General features: G+C 38.0%; 5 protein-coding genes and 1 long non-coding RNA gene across 8 annotated transcripts; 4 read left to right on the forward strand and 2 right to left on the reverse strand.

Annotated features, from left to right (window-relative positions):
- Nucleotides 1-3: 3 nt before the first annotated feature.
- On the reverse strand, nt 4-1,650 carry LOC136776923 (nurim homolog). The gene is made up of 4 exons (XM_066732856.1): nt 1,603-1,650; nt 943-1,413; nt 398-881; nt 4-318 (listed from the first exon to the last, which is right to left on the reverse strand). Exons 2-4 carry the CDS (start codon nt 1,073-1,075, stop codon nt 198-200), a joined length of 738 nt encoding a protein of 245 aa, XP_066588953.1. The 5' UTR covers nt 1,076-1,413; nt 1,603-1,650; the 3' UTR covers nt 4-197.
- Nucleotides 1,651-2,310: 660 nt separating this feature from the next.
- On the forward strand, nt 2,311-5,880 carry Cap-H2 (Chromosome associated protein H2). The gene is made up of 5 exons (XM_066732213.1): nt 2,311-2,607; nt 2,688-2,826; nt 2,906-3,063; nt 3,132-4,824; nt 4,912-5,880. The coding sequence occupies exons 2-5, from the start codon at nt 2,746-2,748 to the stop codon at nt 4,993-4,995; spliced, it is 2,016 nt and encodes a 671-aa protein (XP_066588310.1). The 5' UTR covers nt 2,311-2,607; nt 2,688-2,745; the 3' UTR covers nt 4,996-5,880.
- An 89-nt stretch (nt 5,881-5,969) lies between these two features.
- Slh (sec1 family domain containing Slh) lies at nt 5,970-9,395 on the forward strand. Its single transcript, XM_066732214.1, has 13 exons — nt 5,970-6,223; nt 6,316-6,366; nt 6,470-6,629; nt 6,699-6,912; nt 6,992-7,079; nt 7,160-7,710; nt 7,770-7,905; nt 7,993-8,174; nt 8,235-8,314; nt 8,379-8,517; nt 8,594-8,797; nt 8,873-9,001; nt 9,070-9,395. Exons 2-12 carry the CDS (start codon nt 6,339-6,341, stop codon nt 8,981-8,983), a joined length of 1,893 nt encoding a protein of 630 aa, XP_066588311.1. The 5' UTR covers nt 5,970-6,223; nt 6,316-6,338; the 3' UTR covers nt 8,984-9,001; nt 9,070-9,395.
- Nucleotides 9,396-10,854: 1,459 nt separating this feature from the next.
- Nucleotides 10,855-17,828, forward strand: dpp (decapentaplegic). 3 transcript variants are annotated; one of them, XM_066732748.1, is made up of 3 exons: nt 10,855-10,944; nt 15,116-15,498; nt 16,023-17,828. In XM_066732748.1, the coding sequence occupies exons 2-3, from the start codon at nt 15,153-15,155 to the stop codon at nt 16,877-16,879; spliced, it is 1,203 nt and encodes a 400-aa protein (XP_066588845.1). In that variant the 5' UTR covers nt 10,855-10,944; nt 15,116-15,152; the 3' UTR covers nt 16,880-17,828. The 3 variants fall into 3 exon arrangements, with proteins under 3 accessions (XP_066588845.1, XP_066588844.1, XP_066588843.1); XM_066732747.1 differs by lacking the exon at nt 10,855-10,944 and adding an exon at nt 11,022-11,795; XM_066732746.1 differs by lacking the exon at nt 10,855-10,944 and adding an exon at nt 14,939-15,032.
- LOC136776856 (uncharacterized) lies at nt 17,205-19,868 on the reverse strand. Its single transcript, XR_010823162.1, has 2 exons — nt 18,910-19,868; nt 17,205-18,826 (listed from the first exon to the last, which is right to left on the reverse strand). It is a non-coding gene; the product is annotated as an uncharacterized lncRNA (long non-coding RNA).
- A 612-nt stretch (nt 19,869-20,480) lies between these two features.
- Nucleotides 20,481-21,977, forward strand: RpS30 (ribosomal protein S30). The gene is made up of 5 exons (XM_066732542.1): nt 20,481-20,545; nt 20,761-20,845; nt 21,111-21,246; nt 21,453-21,508; nt 21,721-21,977. The coding sequence occupies exons 2-5, from the start codon at nt 20,771-20,773 to the stop codon at nt 21,850-21,852; spliced, it is 399 nt and encodes a 132-aa protein (XP_066588639.1). The 5' UTR covers nt 20,481-20,545; nt 20,761-20,770; the 3' UTR covers nt 21,853-21,977.
- The last annotated feature ends 488 nt before the right edge of the window (nt 21,978-22,465 follow it).

The following is a 22,465-nucleotide window of genomic DNA, read 5'->3' on the forward strand; positions in this document are numbered from 1 at the left end:
AATAATTTTGTAAACTTATTTAATATTAAGTATACAAAATACCTGCCTTTCAAGATTAATCACAATATTTAATATACCAATAATATCACACGTAAAAAAATATATAAAGTTTAAAGCAAATTATTAAATACTATTCTCCTTAAACATCTGCACAGAAGGGAAAGCCTAATAAATTAAGAAAAAAGTATTGTCAATGTCTAGTATTCAACCAACTTTCTTTTTATAACGAATTCGTGATAATAATAATCACGATCATCAATATTCCACATAATGCTCATATAAAAGGTCAACACAAGACCAATAAGGCACCGATCGATACTAAAAAGAACATCATAAATATTTTTGTTATTAAGAATTATGTCATAAAAAAGATTTTAAAATATTTTTATAATCTTACGTCATAAATGGATGAATCCACAGAACCATAAGAAATCCAATGAAACTTGGATGCCTCATATGCTCATAATACCGTCTGAGATCATCAGATTTTAAAGTCATTGGGCATGGTCTATTTGAAAGCTTGTAATAAATTTGCTTTAGTCCAGCTAATTCACCTACATCCATCATTAAACAACCTCCATAAACGATGGTCCACCCAAGGGTTTGAAATAATGTAAATAGCAGCCACAACTGGGTACTCTTAGCTGTATTTATGTCCCATAAAACAAACCATGGGATAGGCTGCCACTGTTTGCACAGAATATGTAAAAAAGCTGCACTGGCTATATTATAAATACATCTTTCAGCATCTCCAATATGTAGCTTATACCAGATAGCTTTAACTTTACTACTGGCCATGATTGAATGTTGAGCTAAGAATGCACTCAGAAACAACATGTTATATATTAAATTCCATAACGTATCAGTTACCAGGCTCTCCTCTAAAACACTTATTAAAATTAGCTAACTGGATAAAAATTCATAGAATTAACTTAAACTTACTTGACTCTGAATAATCTGAGGTTTTTATATGCTCTTTGTAATCTGACAGAAATTGCATCAATTCCTTCAAAACATAGGGTGTATACAAGAATGCTATTATACATAAAGAAATATTAAAAATGTTTGATAACATTTTCTTGTTACTATTCAATGATCAACTGGTTGATAAAATGGTGATCAAAAATTCTTAGCTCATGAATTCTCATTCACTGCTAAAATTAGCATCAGATATTATTTTATGCACGAATAGCACCGTCTGTTTTAAAAAGTCAAATTTCATATTTGTATATGTCCAAGTGACGTTTGTTGACATTAGGCTTACAATCCTTGCCAATGCCAGTATCCAAGCTTCGATCCTGGCCAATCCTAGCAATTTAAATTGACAGTTACTCCACCACGATTACGTCATCGACCAATTAGAAAATTCAAATGCTTTTAGGTCAACGAGTACACCGAACTCCTGGCTCGAGTCTAAAATTAAAATTTATGTGCTAGTTTCAAACAGTTTTGTTGGAACTTTTCCTATATTCTCTTCGATTTGAAAGAATTTTAAAGTAAGAAGAGTTATTAGTGTTTAAATTTAGCGGGTAAATGTTAAGATCCAATATGGTAGCTCTAAAACTTATTCACTCTTTGAAACTTATAAAGATATTAACACACATTTCTTTTGAGTTTTCTTCGTATGTCGATATATATTGGTATGTATATACTGTTGGTAATATATATCTGTATTTCGTGCAGTGGTTTTATAGTATAGGTAAACTCCAGTAGCCTAATTAGTCCATCAGTAATGTTAAAAAAAGTGGAATGGGAAACCGATGGGACCCCCACCATGCGTCTGTAATTTTACGAATCATGGACCGCTAGCGCTGTGTGAGCAATTTTACATATATGTATAGATGTGCCTTTGTGTATGATTTGTATTCCTTCTCAATCTTTTTTTTGGTAAAAAATGATATTATATTGGTATTAGTACTATTAGTAATTGCCCAGCCATTATTGATATGAATAATCTGCTGACCCCGTATTCTGTAACTTTAACGAAAATTGTTGGTATCGGTACAAACGGAAAGCAACTATAGAATTATATGTATCATTCCACGTACCGATATTTATATCGTTAAGTTTGACCGGTGTTTCACCTAACAATACCAAAATTTGTCGATAAGAATTACAGAATTGCACTTCTACTCATCCGAGTGATGATCATGTAGTGATCATTCATATCAATTGACCGTCGTTGTATTGTATCGACCGTATCAGCATTCATTCAGCACTTGCATTTGTTCCCAATTCCTATCCTCAACGAATGAGAAACTAGCCTGGATCTATTCTGATCTCCCATTGGTTATTGGAAGCTTTTGTTTGGTTAGAATCGTTATAAACTCTACTCTGTTGTTAGGATAGTTGGTTAGGTTCTACACATATGGTGTTTAATGGCGAAACGTGTGAAAGTTTCAGCATAAAAAAAAATAAAAAAATCTGTTTGTAAACTTAATAACATACAGTTTCAAATATAATTTCTTAACTATTTGTGAAAAATGGATACAATTGCACGTAAAGAATTTTCAATTTATACGTAAAAAAATAATTTTATTGTTTCTTTTTAAAGTAAGCTTTAAAATTATAACTGCATCGTTTGCAGCATCAAAACACTTTACTCAGGCAAGATTTACATTTTTTATATACTAACTATCAATTTAGCAAACGTTATCATTTAATTTGTTTTATAATATTTGTTTTAGGGCATGCTGCATTGAAAACTATTTCCCTTATTTACAATTGATATAAACCATATTAGAAATGGTTACCTTAGAGGGAATAAGCTCGCAGTTAATGAAGCCAGCCAAAGAATTGGCAGATTGGAATTTTCCTCTTTCTCAGGTAAAGTTTTAAGCAATTCTGTTTTTAACAAGTATAACTAAGTTTAATTTTATTTGATTATGTATATTATTGATTATAGGTTTTGGAAGATTATTATGCTCTGCTAGAAGAACCTTGCTCCATAAATTTTGGTGAAGCTGCTTTGGTTCTCCAAAATTCAGCCAATGTTTATATTCGTAGAGTAGAAAGTTTGTTTGACGAAACAGTATCGTTAAACAGTTCTTTCGCTAATTATGAGTTAGTGTGATTTGCTTTCAACTATGAGCTAATTATTTTGCATGACTAATTATTATTCCAATTTTCAGGCAAGAGGAAGCCAAAATTGCTGCAATTAAATATTCAAAAAAAGGAGCTACCAAAACTCCTTTCGATTTAGATGACTTCAGAGCAATCAATTTAAATGATGAATTAGGAAAAAACATTAATTTAAAAACTCGAGATCATTCGAAAAAGACAATCAAATTATTAAGCAAACGATTTCCACAATTGGAAAATAAAACAGATTTATCATTTTCATTTGACATTATGGATATACAGGGAGAAGTCATTGGAAAAAAGTATGACTTTCGATGTAATCAGCATTTGAGCAAGGATGGAATGTTGGTTGATGAATTGACGCCTAACAATTTTACTAAAACCATAGTGCTAGAAGCAGAAATTAACAAAGCACTTACAAGCGATAGATTAATGGATAGTACTCTAGGATCACCAGGATATCATTCCAGTTCTCCAATTAGTGAATGCAATGACTCAACCTTGGTTTCTAATAATCACGAAGGGAGTGTTTCACCACAACACTCTGATTATTGTTCAGCAAACCTACTTGAATCATTAATCGATGTACCTAACGAGAAAGAAAACTCTTGTACAAATCACGTTGAAACTGCCATTAATCTAAGTACGATATCCGAAGAAACTCATATAGAGCACGATTTAGACATCTCTGCAGAATCAGAAACGAGTTTATTAAATATTACTAAAAGTTTAACTGGCGATAGACCCATTGCAGAGGAGCAATCTCAAAGAGATAAGGATACAGCTTTTGATAATGAGAGCGAAATAGATGGAGGATACACTTCGGGTGATCAAGGACAGATATCTACTGAACCTGAAAGAGTGAGCAAGAGAAACTCCAATACAAGAGACATCAACTCTTCCAATAAAAATGCTTGGGATCCAATTCCATTTACTCAAGGAGTTCCAGACAAACGTCCAAAAAAGCGCGCAGAATTCAAACTACCTTGTCATATATCTTTATTGAAATCTAAACCAAATTCAAGAAAGCGTAAGGTAGCAGAACCGCAAAAGAAGCGAGAATCCCTGGCGAAATTTTTATTAGGCGAGTCCGAATTACCTATGAAAAAGGTATCGACATATGCTTCCAATCAACAAAATTTCATACCTCTGAAAAAGGAAGAGATTGATGATTTTCAAAAATCATTCGATGACTGTTTTAAAGCCGGTCAGATGTTTGATGCGCTTCATTACGAAGCCGTCACTACCATCACAATGGATCTTCTTGGATTTCAACCAAGCTTTGATAAGAAGTACCCAACTGATAGTCTTGATTATACAAAAACTGCGGCTGTTCCATCTACATCAGCTATCAGTGAAGAACAGGAGCACTTCGAGTGCTTGAATTCACCTGGATCCTCCAGATCTTCGTCGCCTGTTACCATTAGAGATGAGCCGATGAACGAAGATTCGCTGGATACCACGGTAACTTATCGGAAACGCGTAGAGAGTAAAAAGCAAACGATTATTGAACAATCCGATGTTCATACTGAGCTTGAGACTGCCGTAGCCAAATGGCACGAGTCTCTTAAACCGAAACTAATCGAGGCTGAACAAAGGCCGCCTTTCCGTATTCACGAATATGGTACAAAATTGATCAATTCCCTGCATGAATCGAACGAAAGGAGGGTCGATTTTGACTCAGCTATGGAAGGAAAAGAACCCTGTGAGGTAGCCAGATATTTCTTGGCAACATTGCAACTAGTGAGTACTTATACATTTGTTTTATTTACTAATCTTATTTAATTTCATTTAAGAGCATTATAATTTGAAAAAATGATTACTTTTCAGGCTAATACTTACAAAGTGGACATAAACTCGAGTAATGTTAATGCTGATAGCATAGATCTCGTTTTGCTCGAAGATTCTAAATAGTAGGAATACGAATTTATTTATTTTTGTTGGTCCTTTTTAAAAAAGTATTATTTTGTATGCATTCTCGTGTTTCATCTAATCTTTATTGTCTATTTATCAAAAATTTTTATTGAGCTCATTAGTTCAACAGCTGTAACATACAGGATTTTTTTTTAACATCGGTGTATAGGATTTGGGTTAACTATAGTAGTATTCACTACCAAGCTTAATGAAATCTTAAAGCATTATTTTCTTTCCTTTTTACTTCATTAACTTTAATTATTCATTACTGGTATAATTTTTTTAAAAGTAATTTCGTTTGTTACATTTAATACAGTTTTAAATGAAATATGAAATAATGTAAGAGCTGAAGTCAAAGATCATGTGTGAAGCCAGACTCTATATGCAGATGTTAGAGAAAAAACTATATACTAATTGTTATCTTATGCATAATATACTTCCGTACTTAGTAGTTTCTAGACTTGGTCAGAAAAAGGGGGTCTACACTTTTTAAATTCTACAAAGCAAAATATTTTTATATTCTACCTACCAGACAGTAAATAAAATAATTTTAAATTGTTCAGTCGCGAAAGTTTAGAATTTCTTTTAATCTATGTATTAAAGAGTTTACATTTGGTCATTGCCAAAGATAAAATGTTTCCTATAGTATGAAGAAAACGATTTTAAATAAGTTATTTTAAAATAGTTTAGTATTCATTAATTTCTTTATAAGAAAATAGACATAAGTAATATTACAGTGGACAAACAGTTAAATAAATTGTTAAAATATTTTTGTATCAAGGAATAAATTAATTATTTAAATAACAATTGATATTGCATCATTTTTGTCTTCATCAACTTCATTAACGTTTGTGTTGTAAATATGTAGTATAGCATAACTATAGTAGTGTTTGTGTGTCAAATCAAGGCAGCTAGAACTATAGTATAGTATGCTGTAAATGTATGTATGTGCCTAAGGTGGTATAGTAGAGAGGTTATGGTAGGAAGCTACGTGTCCAAATAATTTTGTCGTTAATTATTCATCCAAACAGTTTAAACCAATTTCTGTAGAAATATTCATAATACTTATACAGTTTTTATATTTTTTATAACTCTAAAAATATGTGTTTCAAACATATTGTTATCTATCAAGCTTAAACCTATCTGTTACATGTTTACTATATGGAAATCTAAAATACAGTGACATTTATCAATAACAACCAACATTAATTATCAGTGGTAGTACAGAGTAAGCATTGCAATGGCCATATAAAATTTTTTAATATTTTTTATATAATATCAAAGGCTACAATACCAATTGAGGATTAATATTATTTTCAGCCTTGCATTCATTATCTGTCATAATGATGACTCTACGTGAAAAGCAAATAAGTATGTTGCAATCTGCCTGTACTTTTAAAAATACATGAAAATTTTTGCAGTTTAATAATAATTAGTAAATTCATTAAAAAATGTTTTAAATGATATGTTTTAGATGCTTTGAAGCAGATGTTAAATTTAAACAAACCTGAGCAAAAATTAGAAGAAGCCATACCTGAATTTAAATTTTTAATTTATGATCGTTTAGGGCAAGATATTATATCACCATTAATTTCTGTAAAGGAACTAAGAGAACTTGGTATTACCCTACATATGTAAGATTCTTATCTACTACTTTTTATCTGGCAATGGCTACAATAATCAAAGTTTTATTGATTATACAGGCAGTTACATTCCGATAGAGAGTCTATTTCAGAAGTGCCAGCAATTTATTTTTGTGTACCAACTGATGAGAATCTTGGACGTATTGCACAAGATTTGCAAAATGGATTATATGACATTTATCACTTAAATTTCATATCCCCTATATCTAGGCAAAAGATGGAAGATCTAGCCTCTGCAGCTTTGCTTGGTGGTGCTGTTGCAAATATTCATAAGGTATACATCATAATGATTTAAAAACTTTATACTTGAAACTTCAATTAAAATAATTAATGGTTTTTCAATCTTTGATTAGGTGTTTGATCAATATTTAAATTTTATATCTTTAGAGGATGATTTATTTATACTGAGACATCAAAGTAGTGATATTATATCATATCATGGTAAGGCTAAACTATAATTTTCATAAGAGCAATAGAAAATCACAGATTTTTAATAAAGTGGTTAAATTATTTTTCGCTAGCTATTAATCGTGGTGATGTAAGGGATACTGAGATTGAATCTGTAATGGACACAATAGTCGACAGTCTTTTTTCCGTGTTTGTTACATTGGGAACTGTACCGATTATACGATGTCCGCGAGGAAATGCTGCCGAAATGGTAGGAAAAATGATAAATAAGAAATTAAAAGAGAACGTCTGGGATACCAGAAACAATTTATTCGACGGTGAAGCATCAAGTACGGGACATTACAGCTTCCAAAGACCCTTGTTAATTTTGTTAGATAGAAATGTAGATATGGCTACTCCGCTTCATCACACGTGGACTTATCAAGCGTTGGCGCACGATATTTTAGAAATGGCCTTAAACAGATTAGTAGTAGAGGAGAGTGCCGGAAAATCTCCTGCGGGTGGTACTAGATCCAAAACCAGAGCTTATGAACTTGATAACAAGGATCGGTTTTGGTATCAACACAAGGGTAGTCCATTTCCAAGAGTGGCCGAGGCCATACAGGAAGAGCTCGAACAGTATCGAGTTTCCGAGGAGGAAGTAAAGAAACTGAAGCAAACAATGGTAAGATAACATAGCAAGGATTATTTTCTTAAGTGTGTAAAATAATCAAATTTTTCTAGGGAGTTGATAACGATAGTGAGGTAGCACTATCCATGGTATCTAGTAATACTACACGATTGACGGATGCTGTAAATTCATTACCACAACTCTTGGAAAAGAAACGTTTAATCGATATGCATACCACAATCGCTACTGGTAATTCTCAAATAAAGTATTATTTTTTAACAATTTTATGCGTTGGATTTGTTATTTTTTTGTAACTCTTGTTTTCTTTTTCACCAGGAATTTTAAATGCTATAAAATCTCGACGATTGGATACATTTTTCGAGCTAGAAGAGAAAATAATGAGCAAACAAACATTAGATAGAAGTGTGCTGGACACTATCAGTGATCCTGAATGCGGTACACCAGATGATAAATTGAGACTTGCTATTATTTATTATATTTGTACAAACATATCTGATGTAAGTCACCTGAAAACCAATCAATTTCAATACCAACGAATGTAACAATCGTGTTTACAGGCTGAATACAATAAGTTGGAGGCTGCTCTGTCCAATGTTGAGTGCGATTTAAATCCGCTGTTGTATATCAAGAGATTAAGGTAGGGAAATGTGCGAATAATAATTTAACGATTTCTTAATGAAAAATAGAAAAATGTTTATCAGGAGTTACACGAGAATCGCGGAGATACAAAATAGCTACGAAGGTGGCGGTACCAAGACTGTCAGTATGTTTTCAAAACTGATGACTCAAGGATCCTCCTTCGTGATGGAAGGTGTTAAAAATTTAGTTGTCAAGAAACACGTAAGTTTCAAAAGAGATTGGTAGTTATCAGTTGTGCGATACATTCTGCATTGTTTGAAAAAAACATCATTTATAGAATTTACCAGTCACCAAGATCGTCGACGAATTAATGGAATCGCGGCAGTCTTCTCAAACTGAGGATTACTGTTATCTGGATCCAAAGCAATTAAAGAACAGTGAACAGATGCCAAAAAGTAGACCGACTTTCCAGGAAGTTATAGTATTTATAGTTGGTGGTGGAAATTATATCGAGTACCAAAATTTAATGGATTATGTAAAGGTAAGGTAGAAAATGAGGATTTCACCTTGGCAATACTTGATTAATAACTAACAAGCGTTATTATTTTTCGATTAGCAAAAAAGTACCGGTGGTGTTAATAAAAGAATCATTTACGGTTCCACAACATTCACAAATGCAAGACAACTTCTGAAACAACTTTCTCTTCTTGGACAAGAGGCACACTGATGAAAGCTGAAGTTTACTGTATGTAATGACGTTTTTTATGTGGTACAAAATAGTGTAATAAAATTTGACTGTTTTACCACTTGCAGAGTTCTCCAGTACTCATTGCGCTGGTAGCGTCAAGTGTAATCGTGAACAAAGGAAACAGGGGCTAAAGGAAATTTAGTGTGCTGCTTCCTGATAAAAGTGCCACAAGCAACCAACATACCGATGCCTGTACACTATATAAACAAGTTCTATCAAATGGGAAATTTCTGAACTAAATTTTCGCAATAGGACCATATAGGATTATCGAGAAAATAAATGTATCTCTTATCCTTTTTGGTCCAATGATATATAAGTATACATAAAAAGGGTATTTTTCGAATTTATGGCCTTTTGTTCATTAACGAGAAATAAATTTCGGTTGAATTTAGAGAGCTTGCGTAAATTTTGAATTGTCAGTAAGAATGAGGCATTGCATGTTCGGGGAATTGCGACTCCTGGAAATTCGGCCTTTAAGTGTAATTGGCTCGCGTGACAGACTCCGTTCTTTCTGAAACATTTCAGAAAGCTCGTTGAATCTGTGATCGAATGAATGAATTGCTTGACCGATTCTGCGAAGCGAATCACTCTCATGCACGCTATTTTCACTTAGTTCTCCTCGGTTTTAATGCACCGTCTATTTGCGCCTGAGAATAAAGTAAACAAAGCCAGTATAATCTGCTATTTACTAGTTTTCCACTTCTTCCTCTTCCAGGAAAGCGTCTGTGTAATAATTCTGTCTCTCTTACTCCCTCTATCCACCTCGAGCTTTTTGAATTCTACTGTATCACGGTTTTACTTTATCATTAGTTCCCAATACACTTCCCTGCTTGCTCGGTTCTTTCCATCCCCCGTTAAACTAACTTTATCTATACCGTGTTGCATGTTCGAAATTCGTGAGAGCAGATGGAGTGATGTAACGATTTGTGGGAAGAATATAATTTGCGTCGGAGTCTATTATAAGAAAAGAGGGCGCAGGAAAGTTTCGGTTCCCTAAGAGAAGAGATGGAAGAGGCTGTGGGTATACAAGCTGAATTGTGCCGTTTGCTGCCCCGCCTTGACTTCGGAGTCGTCTTAATTACTGGGTGGTCCAGGTCGAAATCCCATAACCACGCTCTGGCGGCACTCTTTCTGCCGAGCCCTCTTGACCAGACGAACAATTTTTGTCCATCCAACCTGTGTTTTTTCAGTCATCCAGATTGTGCGATGCACCATGCTGCGAGCGCGCTTTTTTTCGTCTTAACCTCAACTTGAAATCTGCCGCCTCCCCCTCCCCCATCCTCCGCTTCCTGCCCATCTCCCTTCTTACTACCACTTTCGACCATCTATATCTCATCGATAAAATAAATCAACAATCAAAAGCAATAATAATAAAATTTGTTCTATTTTTGGTCGCGCATATATCGCTGATATAACCGGTAACTATTGCTTGCTTATTCAGGCATTGATATCACCATCCCTTTGTGCCGCGAGAGAGGCAGTTTCAACGGGGAAGAAAGAATTTCAACCATCACTCTTCAGTCAGTTCTTAAAGAGTGTACGCTGACGCGCCGACTAGTTGGTATCTGTTATAGGTTAGAAATGAATGAGAGAGTTAAAAGCGAAGGAAAGCGTCTAGAAAATTTTTTAAAAGTATATTGGCTTTTCTACGAGAAGCCAAGGGTACAAGGGGAACTATATAGTATAGATTGGAGTGGATAAGGAGGGGCGATGTGGTTGAAGTATAAGAAGGAGAAAGAACGAGAGAGATAAAGACAGTACGATAGGAGGGGCAGGGGAGGGAGGAAGAAGAGAGATTGGAAGCGGAGGTTGCGGCGTGGTTAGAAGGGGGCATTCCGAAGGGAGCTGCCGAGGAGGGGACTCCGAGAGAAAGATCAAGAATGAAGCGAGAGGCAGCCCCGAAGGTGAAACGAGTTGTTTGCGCGAAAAAGACAGCTTAGGTGCGTATTGGTGGTGGGGATAAGATGTAGGAGTAGCTCTCGCACGGGCGGCGATGGTGGGATGGAGGGAAGTAGAAAAGGAAGGCCCAGTGAAACGATGTCCAGGATCGGGGCCCAAGTATGTTTAACGCGGCCCTGCCGGTTGCTGTTGCTGCTGTAAATGCCTTGGGGATCACGAATCGTTGGAGGATCGTGGCTTAATTCACTTTGCCGTTGATCTTGGCCAGACTTGTCGAGTCGACGAGAATCGAGCGAGTGGTAGTCTGTGGTAGTTGGCTGCTGGAGTTCCCGGAGTGGACCGTGTGCGTAGCAGCACACTGATCGCCCGTCATCGCGATAGTGTAGTGGCCGTAGTAGTAGCACTAGTAGTAGTAAAAATAGTTGTAGTAGTAGTATTAGTAGTAGTGGTAATAATCGTCGTCGTCGGTCAGTCTGTGGCAGACCAGCAACGGATACGGCGTTTTCGCTCAGTGGAATTTGCCCGTTGTCACACTTCCACGGATACAGTGATTCGAATTCGCAAGGATTTTGTCCATCAATTGGCAAGCTTATAACTTGTATATAAGACCATCGAGAGAAACACGCTGTGACACGAGACCGTATAAGGTGACATGGAAAACAAGCTATAGATCACTGGATCAACTTGGAAACACGGACAAGCTTCTTCGTGAGAGTTCCTGCTGTTTATCGGGAAATAAGTGTTTTTCTCTTGGAATTTTTTTGCCTTGTGTCCTATCGTGTTGTTGGAGTGGTTGGTGTGTTGGATGCCAAGTGCAGAGAGTGAGGCTACACAGTGCATGGACACGTTGAAATGCCGCCGTTGCTCGAGCTACGGACTTACGATTAGTTAGGTGAGCTTGAATACTACTACTGCTACTGGTTACTCTTACTCTTACCATCGGTACTGTATTCCTCTTGTTGCTACCTTATGACGATGCTTTCTTGTCTTTTGCCCTTGGATAATACGTCTCCTCTCCGTCTGCGGCTACTCTCCTTCTTTATTTTATTGTATCTAAGAGCTTTCCCATTTTGCTACCTCCCCACCCCCCCTCTTTCCCCCTCTTTTTCTTTTGCTCTTTCTCTCTCTCAGCAAGAAAAAGCGAGATGGAGCGAGAATAACCATGTTTCTCTACCGTGTGTTCGTTTCTTTCTGAGGTCCCTCGCTTTATTATCACTGGTCCGATTATTTTAGACGATGACGCGCCTCTTTACTTTTATGCTTCGTACTCTGCGAAAGTCTATAGGTATATTCCTCTCGTTCATTCGGTGAGCCTTGCTCCTTTGTCCAGCGGTGTCACGGAATGAAAATTGAATTTAGGGAAAGCATGGTTATGCATCCGTAGTGAATTGGCCGAAGCTGAACGGCAAAACAACATGACGCGCTCAGCCAAATGAAAAGACGCTGTGCTCCTTTGTAGCGCCACCAGCGTTGATGTTGATAATTCTCTTAAGGCTGCGTCAGACACGAGTAACGTAGCCAATAGCGAAGGATGTACAGCGATTAGCGTAGATTAATGCAAATGCACAATTCCCCTGTCCCGCTTCTTTAAGTTGGATCGTATATGAGAGCTCCCCAGGCAAGCAGCAACGGGCAAGCGAGAGCGCGCGCGCGTATACAGGTTCTACGCGTAAGAAATTCCACTCTTTCCGAGTGAGTAGAGCGATAGTGTTCCACGGAGGGACTGTACATCGTCTGAAAGAGGTAAACAGTTACGTGAACGTTTGAGAAAACAATCCATTCCTGGTCTTGTCCGATCCATATTGGAAATAATAATACATCGGGAAATAACCTAAAAACGTACAGTAGATATGATAATGGCAAGTTAATGGTATTGGTCGAAGGAAGGATAGAGGTTAACACGGATTTTAATTCGTAAAAGGTAATTATTCAATAAGGTGGTGGAGGCCTATTGGTTGTGGTATGCGCGCCGTACGTGGGAGGTCTCCCCGAAAATGGCTTTGAAGTCAGTCGAATTCTCATTCCATTCGGGTCCGGTTGGTCAGATAGCAGCAGCAGCAGCAGCAGCATCGACGGTACATTTACAGACTGCAGCAAACCAGCCAACAGCTACCTATCTTGCGAGCGAGCCTCTCATCCTCGATCTACTATACTACCTCTACCTAAGTGCCCGAGCTATCTCTGCTTGTCGATCCGCGCTGCCTTTTGCCACTGCCACTAATGCACCTTGAGGAATGCAAGCGTGACGGTTTTTCCGCATCGATGCACGCTCTACCGCCGCTAAATTCATTGTCCTTGAAAAGCAAAAGAAGAGTGGCTAATGCTGGCCGATTAGCCGAGCAGGAATTGGCTGCAGTTCGTTCTGCAATGACCGCTGTTGCCAAATCCAGTCCAATGGCAAATATGTATCATTGCTTAACGCACGAAAAATTTGCTCGTTCCGATTTCACTGGCCAAAGAGGAGGGAATTATGGTGTTTCCTGGAAGCCGATAAAGTAACAAGTATGCCGTATGGAGGTTGGTGGAATTCGTGGGTAGCGCGTTTGGCGGACGAGGAGATATTACTTAATGCGGGGGGTTTGAGAGAGGAAAAGAGAGAAAGAGAGCGAGAGAGAGAGAGAGAGAGAGAGGGGGGGGGGAGATCCAGCAGGCAAGATTGTAAGAGTCGGCAGCAGACAGCTTGGCTCTAGCCCCACCAGCCTTTCAGGCTCCGACGTTCCATCTCTATCTTCTCTCTCTTAACCTCTTCTTTCCCGCGCGCCGTAAATTCTCCTCCTCCTTTTCCCGTCCTCGGCTTCCATTGCTTCTGCACTCTCGGCCCTCTTCTCCTTTACCTACCGCGAAACGTCATCAGTCATTCATCCAGAATACAATGTGCCGGATTTTCGAGACCACACAGTCGGCTCTTTAACGGCTAAATTTCTACCTTTGTTTTAACTCCTCCTCCCTCCTCCTTCCCTACCTCTGCCCCCCCCCTCCTCCGCTCACCGAACGCAGCAATTTTATTTTCGGTTTCCACTCGAATCTCCGGTGAGAGATAATCTTGCTGTCTTCATTTCCTTCGGCTTTCATTTTATTATTCGTTCGGGGGATCTCTCTGTAAATTATGCCCGTTACAAGAACTACTTCAGGGATACTTGTACCATTGGAATGTGCTGCTTAACATGAGCGGTGTGTCCCTCTTTCTCTCTCTTTCTCTGGCTTTCTCTCTTCCTCTTCGCTTGCGTTTTGATAGTGAAAGAATGAGTCGCAATGGCCGTAGGGGTCTGCCGGTCTGCTCGGACCATCGCTGCAGGGGGGAGGGGCAGCTGAGTCAGTTTGGGGGGTCCTTTACCAGGAACTGCCTATAAAATATATCTTTGGTCTTTATCTAATTACTCCGCAGATTCTTGCCTAAGATGTCGCTACAGTCTCTGCAATGGCAATATAGTCAGATCCCTCTTTGTCTTAACCTCCGTTATGATCCCTCTGAACTCGACCGCTTTTGAAATTTACGACTTCCGTCCTTTCCATTAGTATTGAAAGCTGGTTAACTTCACGACAGGTAGAGTCCCCCACTCGCAATTGAAAATCCAACTTTTAACGCTTCTCTATCCGGACTTTTACACTTGTTACTTTTCACCCAAACCAAGATGGCGGCCAAATACCATTTCCCGCCTTAAATGGTATTCGTAAAATTGTTCAAAAGGACAAGCTTCGCTTGTACTCATTAGTATGTGTTGCTATTCGGTATTCCTATAACTATAAATTCACTAAATAGCCAGACAAGAATCTGTTTGATCGGTTATCTGTATCGTTAGGAGGCTTTTACCACAGCGTGATAAAATAGGTGCGGTGAGAGAATTGAAACGTTAAACAGGTTACCGCGATTGATCGACTGTGTGAAAATGTTTTCTTTGGAAAGGCTAATCGCAGGAAGGATGAGTCGAGGAAGGATTTTCTGAAGAAGAGCCGAGAGTAAGCAGGCAGTGAGGCATGACAAGAGCGCGGCGCATTCCTTGACTTTTTGGCAGGTCTCGGCGCGCTTGCGGCAGATGGGGCAAATGAGTCAGAGGGAGGAGGGTCTGTGTTCTTTGGGTCGGTGTGTGGCAGCAGTGTAGACTCTAGTTGGTTCAAGAGAGATGTCGCGGTGAGAGAGTGAGGGGTGGGGAGGGGGGAGCAGGAAAGTCCTAACTCACGGACGTATAAAATAGAATGTTTTGGTTGTTCCAGGAGAGACAACGTGTCTGCGAGTGTGGAGGACGTCAGAATGCGCACGTCGCTGCCGGTTAGACTGGCGTTGTTCGTCGCAGCAGGCTTGCTGCTGCTGCTGGCCATCGTCAGTCCCAGCAGCAGCAGTTTTGCAACGGCCACGATGACGGATCGCACGAGTACGATGGATAAAAGCGAACGTGATCAGGTGATCGCCGGTGTCGAAGCAAATCTCCTGTCGTTATTGGGTTTTTCGAAAAGGCCGAGGCCCCTAGGACCGGCGCACGTACCGGACTCCCTCAAGAAGCTCTACTTGAAGCAAAACAAGATCGGAATGGCGGATATCGCCAGACCTGGTCTTCACACTAGATCAGCCAATACCGTGCGTTCTTTCCCTCACATCGGTAAGTTATCCTTGCTATACACAAGACTGCTTTTCTAAGAAGCGAATTTGAATCCGCCAATCGTAACACATTAAGAATATAAACAGTAGCTTGTGTAACGTTGACTGGTTCGAGTGAAAAGTAAACAAAGGCCATGAGAGTAAACATCTGTAGATTTTTTGCTTACCATTCACTCGAACAACGGATTAACGTACGAGGAAGCATAATTTGATACAAAAGAATCTCTTATTGGCTAAAAACAAAACTTTTCCTACTACGGTGAAATACGCAGGTGCATAGCAAAACGAAATTATTCTAATCAACAACACACAATCTTCCAAGTATCCGATTTCAAGCTTTTCACATTCCTGCGCGATTGCTCATTATTTGTGCTATGAATATTAACGAGACTTTGGCACTTGAAAGGCAAAAAAACGTTAGATAAGAAACATGGATTGCCGGAGGCGCGTGAATTCCCAGAAGCGATTCCCTCGATCTCGATCTATTTTCATCCACAGAGATTCAGCTGGTTTTTTCTCTTGCAGAGAGCGAGCTGGACGCAAAATTCCCGACTGCGAATCGTTTTCGCCTGTCGTTCGACTTGAGCAGCATACCTTTGGGGGAGACTCTGCAAGCAGCCGAGCTGAGTCTGTCGCGGGTGACCGTGCCGTTGAAGAGGAGCAGCGAGGAGAGTCTGGCACGAGTCCTGGTGCACGACATAGTGCGTCCAGGGGTTAAAGGTCGCAAGAAGCCAATGCTACGCTTGATCGACAGCAAGATCATAGACCTGAGGAGTAACGAGAGCCTAGCATTGGATGTGCAGCCAGCCGTGGAGAGGTGGTTGCAGAACCACGAGGATAATCACGGCCTCCTGGTGCACGTGACGGGTCAGGACGTGCCGAGGGAGGTGGAGCACGTACGTTTGAGGCGTTCGCTCGATGAGCGAGTTGAATCCTGGGCGTCCACTCGACCGACGCTCTTTACGTACACGGACGACGGTCGGCACAAGATGGCGTCCGCCAGTCAAATAATGGAACGCCGTGCGAAGCGCGCGGCTCTCAGGAAGAACCGGCGGAAGGACGGACGTGAGAATTGTCGCAGGCATCCGCTGTACGTCGATTTTGCGGACGTCGGATGGAACGATTGGATCGTGGCTCCGCCCGGATACGACGCCTTCTACTGTTACGGCGATTGTCCGTTTCCTCTTGCCGATCATCTAAACTCGACGAATCACGCGATCGTCCAGAACCTCGTTTATTCGACCAATCCCAGCATGGTACCGAAGGCCTGTTGCGTCCCTACCGCCCTCAGCGCCATTTCCATGCTTTATCTAGATGAGGAGAACAAGGTGGTGCTGAAGAACTACCAAGACATGGCGGTTCTTGGCTGTGGATGTCGTTGAGACCCTGCTTCGACTCGCAGAGAGAAAGAGAGAAGAGAGAGAGAGAGAAGAGAGACGCCAAACTGTCTGCTGTGCGAAGCGGCTGACCATAAGGAAGATTGTGACGGTCGTCGACCATTCCCCACCTGGGAAGAAAAGCGTGAATTGCGTTAATCCCGAGGACTTTACCTCGATATATCTATATTATCGTATTCCTGCTTAATGGATTGGTAGGGATACGCGTTGATTGGCTTCCTCACCTCGATTCTTTCCATTCAGCAATTTTATCGCTTTTTCACGAGAGCAAAGAGGCCAATGCAGGCGGCAGGTAAGCGAATGTCGAGTGTCCGACCGAATGACGCTGCCGCATTCTCTACAGTTTCAATAATCGTTTCAACAAGCTCAAGAGAAAGAGAGAGAGAGAGAGAGAGGAATGAACGAAGGAACGACCGAACGAATGGCAAGCTTGGTCGTCGAGCAAATGTCTCCTTGGATACGTATAATTTATTAATAAGGCTGTAGAGAAAACCGGTATAGTTTAATATAGCAGCATCCGCAGGTGTTATTTGTTCGGGCGGAAAAAAACTCATATGTGGTACTTCGCCATGGAATGGAAAATGTCTAATACGTTTGTGACGTCTGTGGAAACGAGAGGAATATTCGTAGCTTTGCTACCACGCAGAGGGATACGCAATCGCGTTAGAAAAGTTATGCCACAGCGCAATTATGGCAATTGCTCTTGCGTCACTGTCAGTCAACAACTCTGAGAGCGCGTACGTCTATAGTAATATAGCATATGGGATAAATCAGTAATTTTCCAATACCACCCCCTCTCTTTCTCTTTCTCAACTCCTCCTACCCCTTATATCCCCCCATCACTACCGAAACCTGTGCATATGACTGATACACTATATGCACAAATCTGTGCTACGAATGGACATTGTCAGCCACGATTTTACATTTTACTTTTCACCCACTGAGCATGTGTCGAAATCCTGCCGCCATGAATAGATCGTACCTGCTTAAGGATCACTATTTATTTTGCCAAAACAATTGAAATACGTGTAAATTTGTACAAAAACTTATTATATCGGTTAGCTATATAATTATAATAATAATGAACATTTATCTGCTGTAAAATGTTTGTAAAGATGAGTAAGTAGATAATCGTGTAAACATTGTAAATAATATCTTTGTAAAGTATAATAATCCATGTATATTTTATCATATACGCTTTACCATTATTTACACTGTTCCCAATTGTATACAAGATTGCGTTTGTAAATATACTGAATAAACACGAAATTGCGGTCGAATATACACTCTTCCGCCTAATCTCCTTTCAGAAAAAGCTTCTTTCGTATTCAAAGGTGAGCCGCATATTTTTAAGCCTTCCGTGGAAAACATTGACATCACCGCGCGCTTGCACGCATTATTAAATACGCAACGAGTATAACGTGTAGATTGTTTTTTCCCCCGTTATGGCTGTTTAGAAATTTATTTATAGGGGTGAGCAGGTTTTTTCGATTATTATTTACTGTATTTATAACATTCCAAGAGATATTGATTTTTTTTCTCTCATTTTTTTACACGTATACAACTTGCTACGTTCGAAAAAAAAAAGAAATCTAATTATGCATTGTGGCTTCTTTTTTCCTCAACTTGCAACGAGTCGTCGAAGCATTCGAGCGTTCACATTAGCAATTTTTAACAAGTCATATACTGGCCAAGTCGAGATAAAATTGTAGGAAAAAATTTCGTATTTGGAGTTTCTTTATAATTTCATTATTTCATTCAGACGTTCGACTGAGGTTTTCTGTATAAGAAACGTTACGAATATATGCATATGTGATGTGTCGTATTAAAACTCTTCTTTCATCATCTAAGCAGTTTGTTTTGAAAGACTGGACTTGTTGCACGTGGAAATAGTTCAATAAACCTCTATTTACATAAATGCTTAAATTTACCCTGTAAAAAAATTAAATATTTATATAATTTTTGTAATCCATGGATAAACATTGTCATGTAACCTCAAATAATTACAAACCTACCTTAAAGTTTCACTGTTAGAATTAACTTCCTTTTTAGCTCTCTATCTGTTTTTATCCTTATTTAATTGTAACTTCTGATTGAAAATACTAAATTTAGAATCGTCTGAAAACAAGTTTCTCGTTTTTTTTTTCTAAATTTATCCATTTTTTCATTGATCTTGCATGCATAATTTGATAAGGAGCTTCTTCTAAATCATCATAGAGGTTATTATTTGTAAGGGTTATAGTTTCATAATCCAAGTTGAACTTATTTCACATCTCAGCAAACCCTATCTCATAATCTAAAGCTAAAAATAGCAGGGTATTTTATTATTTCACTACTGACAGCTTTCTCTTTTTTAATTATCAACTTTATAGGACCATTTGAGTAAAATATATTCGCATAATTAATTTCCTCAATTTTTACTTTTATTAAGATGTAGCAAATTATGGATTTACTCTTATTTATTTAATTATACTGTTGATAATAAAACTCATCACTTTCTTGCTGGAATACATTTTCTAAAAGCATGAATAAGTTTGAACTCTTTGCATATTTTTGTGCCCTACTTTTGGAGCGTGCTCACAAAAATCGCATTGTATATAGTTTAATTGGATCGTATTTTTATTTAGTTTTTTACGCACGTTTCGTATAAATTCTCTCTATGTTACTATTATATTTTGTATTAAATATTTGAACTCAACATATATATATATATATATATATATATATATATAATACCTAAATGACTTGATAATAATTGCGAATCTGAAGATTCGAATACTTTCGTGACTCACTGTATATATATTGTAGTGTTGTATGCGCGAGCTTATGCTAATTTTTAATTCATTTATATTTTTACGAGGCAGCATTGGCATAAGGACTAAAGAGGGATACGGCAAGAAAGAATGCCGTTTGTGCATGATTCATGCATTTCGAGGAAGCGCGACGAGTAATAATAATATAAACTATATTTACCTTATTTGATTGACTTGCAAATATATTATATGTTATTATGTTCTATTTGAACAAAAAATAAATATTTGTTTAAGAAAATTAGCGCAATGGGTTTTTTTGTTCACACATTAAAAAGCTTTTGTTTTTTTAGCTTTTTCCTGGGTATATATATTTTCCTTATTTTATAACCATAAAAAATCGTTAATTTCATATGCGGATTGCAACATCCAAGTAAAAAAAACAACAAAACACGTATTGTGGTTTGTTGCATGACGCACGTTCAAAATAGAACGACACTCGATAAGCAAATGTATTGGATATTGCGTCTGATATTTTCTGAACTCACTTATACGATATACGCGATCTGCGTACCGACTACCGACCACCGACAGCGACGCTAATACCGACACACCACTAGAATCAGCTTGTGACCTAAAAGTTCCTGAAATACAACTTTGTTATTTTAGAAATACTTATGATAGCTTGAAACATATCACCGCTTAATATAATAATTTTAAACGCTTTATTTAAACAATTTCCGGTTTAATTTTTAAACTAATTCGAATACTGTAAACTATTTCAATAAATGCGTACTCTTCCGGCGAGTAGTCTTTACAGATTGCGTCTCTCCATTTCGTTCTTTGACTCCACTAGTGCTTGATAGGTAGGTTCGCTTTTTTCGTGAACGCCAAACTGATTGTAAGTTTTTATAATTTAAAGTTAACATTAAATGGTTTCACTTGAACGCAACAAATCCTTTCTTAATTGTATATCAAATTTTGTTTACCATTAAAAGAAATTTCTCCACGTCAAGCGTAAAACAATTCGTACATTTACACGATCAATCCCATCAACATGTTGCACACGAGTTCGATCAGTACATAACCTAACAAATCAAATTTTCAATTTTTCAGAACTACTGCCATGCAGCTGCTTATTCGTGGAGAAGAGACGCAAGTCGTCAATTGCAATGGCGATGAAACCATCCTTGATGTTAAGGTATTATAGGTTAAAACACTCCTAGTGAAATAGTTCTGTCAAAAATTAAAAAGTTACACAAGTGGGCATTATATGATAAACTAACAATTGCAAATGTTGCAGTGTTAGAACGAGCAATAATGCTAAAATAATGTGAATGTTTATATGAAAATATGTGTCAAATTGCGCACATAGCTTTATTTAGACTTTCTACAACCACTCACTGATACAAATGTATAGATTGGTCTTTATTTAAAAAACTATAACCTTTCTTTCTTTATTTAAGGCAAAACTTGTGGAGATCCAAAATCTTGGATCATTGACTTTCAACTTGTATTGTGGAGGCAGTTTATTAGCAGACAATGTTTGCGTAGCAGATCTTGAGTCTGACTCCCTGGAAATGACCGTACCTCTTCTGGGAGGTAATATAAATTACAATAGTTGATTTAATTAGGCTAAGGTCCAGCCCTCTGGTTAAAGTTAATCTGTAGTTACAATGATATAGTTTAAGCAACAGGAACTATATATCATTTCAACTATGGATTAACTTAAACCAGAGGGTTGGACACAGACTTTATTGTTGTGTATGAATATTACATGTACTAATAAAGGTTTTTGATTTGTTCAGGTAAAGTCCACGGTTCCCTGGCACGTGCTGGTAAAGTAAAGGCCCAAACACCAAAGGTAATTAATAGATAATTGTGGAAGCTATGCTTGCACCTTTTGATCTAAGCTATAATTTTTACAAAGAATTATGGTAAAATAAAGATGCTATATTGAATGCAAATAAAAGTGATTCAAAGCATTGTTGTCAGCTTTGTTTTTCATATGTTTGCAACAATAATAATATTAATTTTCTTTGAGTAATTGGAAATTAATTATTATTTCTCTCGTAGGTCGAAAAACAAGAGAAGAAAAAGAAGAAGACTGGACGTGCAAAGAGACGTATTCAGTACAATCGGAGGTTCGTCAACGTTGTCCAAAGCTACGGTCGCAGACGTGGACCTAACGCGAACCCAAACACATAAATTTTAATTCCTGAGGCCTGAATCAATTGAACATTTTGGAATAATGTAGGGCATTGATTTGGGTTTTACCCTTTTAAGTCCATCTTTTGTAAAGTATCTCCACAATAAAGTTTAATTGGTGCGGATGTGAATGATTAATTTATTATCTTGCTCTGTGGAAGAGAACAATTTTTAGGAGATGATATTTAAGCTTTGCCGATAATGTAGAGTCTAGGATCGGTAACACTGGTTTCTACCCTATTTAGTTCGATTTTTTAACGAAATTAAATTTAATCGGTTTTCGTAGTTTGATTCTACAAAATTAAATTAACGTTCGTGTTTAATTAAAAAGCATAAACACGAACGAATATGTTTTGTATTTTGCACAATGAAATGTAGAATGGTTGAAAAGATTAGTTGGAAAAGGGATTGAAACTGGGGTGGAAAGCTCGAATTTCACCAAGTATTTTGTGTAGCTGCAAAATACGAATGCTGCGTGTGAGGATAATCCAGCAACGATCACCGTGATTCTATCAGATAGATATCGCCAGGCGACATTTTTATGCCTCGGACGGGGCGCCACCGCTGAGATTTACTGCCAATCGTTGGTGGTATTGCATGCACCACTATTACG

This window comes from Prorops nasuta, unplaced genomic scaffold (genome assembly GCF_024137725.1).
Source record: "Prorops nasuta isolate Cenicafe-Biocafe unplaced genomic scaffold, Cenicafe_Pnas_1.2 PNAS00010, whole genome shotgun sequence".
Lineage (NCBI taxonomy): Eukaryota > Metazoa > Arthropoda > Insecta > Hymenoptera > Bethylidae > Prorops > Prorops nasuta.

What these genes read in the sequence shown, in the direction of transcription:
- LOC136776923 (XM_066732856.1), bottom strand. Translation starts at nt 1,075, where the DNA reads ATGTTATCAAACATTTTTAATATTTCTTTATGTATAATAGCATTCTTG. An exon ending in CTCAGATTATTCAGAGTCAA is followed by an intron (nt 882 to 942) that starts GTAAGTTTAAGT and finishes TAAGTGTTTTAG; the next exon opens with AGGAGAGCCTGGTAACTGAT. An exon ending in TGGATTCATCCATTTATGAC is followed by an intron (nt 319 to 397) that starts GTAAGATTATAA and finishes TGTTCTTTTTAG; the next exon opens with TATCGATCGGTGCCTTATTG.
- Cap-H2 (XM_066732213.1), top strand. Translation starts at nt 2,746, where the DNA reads ATGGTTACCTTAGAGGGAATAAGCTCGCAGTTAATGAAGCCAGCCAAA. An exon ending in GGAATTTTCCTCTTTCTCAG is followed by an intron (nt 2,827 to 2,905) that starts GTAAAGTTTTAA and finishes TATTGATTATAG; the next exon opens with GTTTTGGAAGATTATTATGC. An exon ending in TCTTGGCAACATTGCAACTA is followed by an intron (nt 4,825 to 4,911) that starts GTGAGTACTTAT and finishes ATTACTTTTCAG; the next exon opens with GCTAATACTTACAAAGTGGA.
- Slh (XM_066732214.1), top strand. Translation starts at nt 6,339, where the DNA reads ATGATGACTCTACGTGAAAAGCAAATAA. An exon ending in TTTGTACAAACATATCTGAT is followed by an intron (nt 8,175 to 8,234) that starts GTAAGTCACCTG and finishes TCGTGTTTACAG; the next exon opens with GCTGAATACAATAAGTTGGA. An exon ending in ATTTAGTTGTCAAGAAACAC is followed by an intron (nt 8,518 to 8,593) that starts GTAAGTTTCAAA and finishes CATCATTTATAG; the next exon opens with AATTTACCAGTCACCAAGAT.
- dpp (XM_066732746.1), top strand. An exon ending in GCGTTCTTTCCCTCACATCG is followed by an intron (nt 15,499 to 16,022) that starts GTAAGTTATCCT and finishes TTTCTCTTGCAG; the next exon opens with AGAGCGAGCTGGACGCAAAA.
- RpS30 (XM_066732542.1), top strand. Translation starts at nt 20,771, where the DNA reads ATGCAGCTGCTTATTCGTGGAGAAGAGACGCAAGTCGTCAATTGCAAT. An exon ending in AAACCATCCTTGATGTTAAG is followed by an intron (nt 20,846 to 21,110) that starts GTATTATAGGTT and finishes TCTTTATTTAAG; the next exon opens with GCAAAACTTGTGGAGATCCA. An exon ending in TAAAGGCCCAAACACCAAAG is followed by an intron (nt 21,509 to 21,720) that starts GTAATTAATAGA and finishes TTTCTCTCGTAG; the next exon opens with GTCGAAAAACAAGAGAAGAA.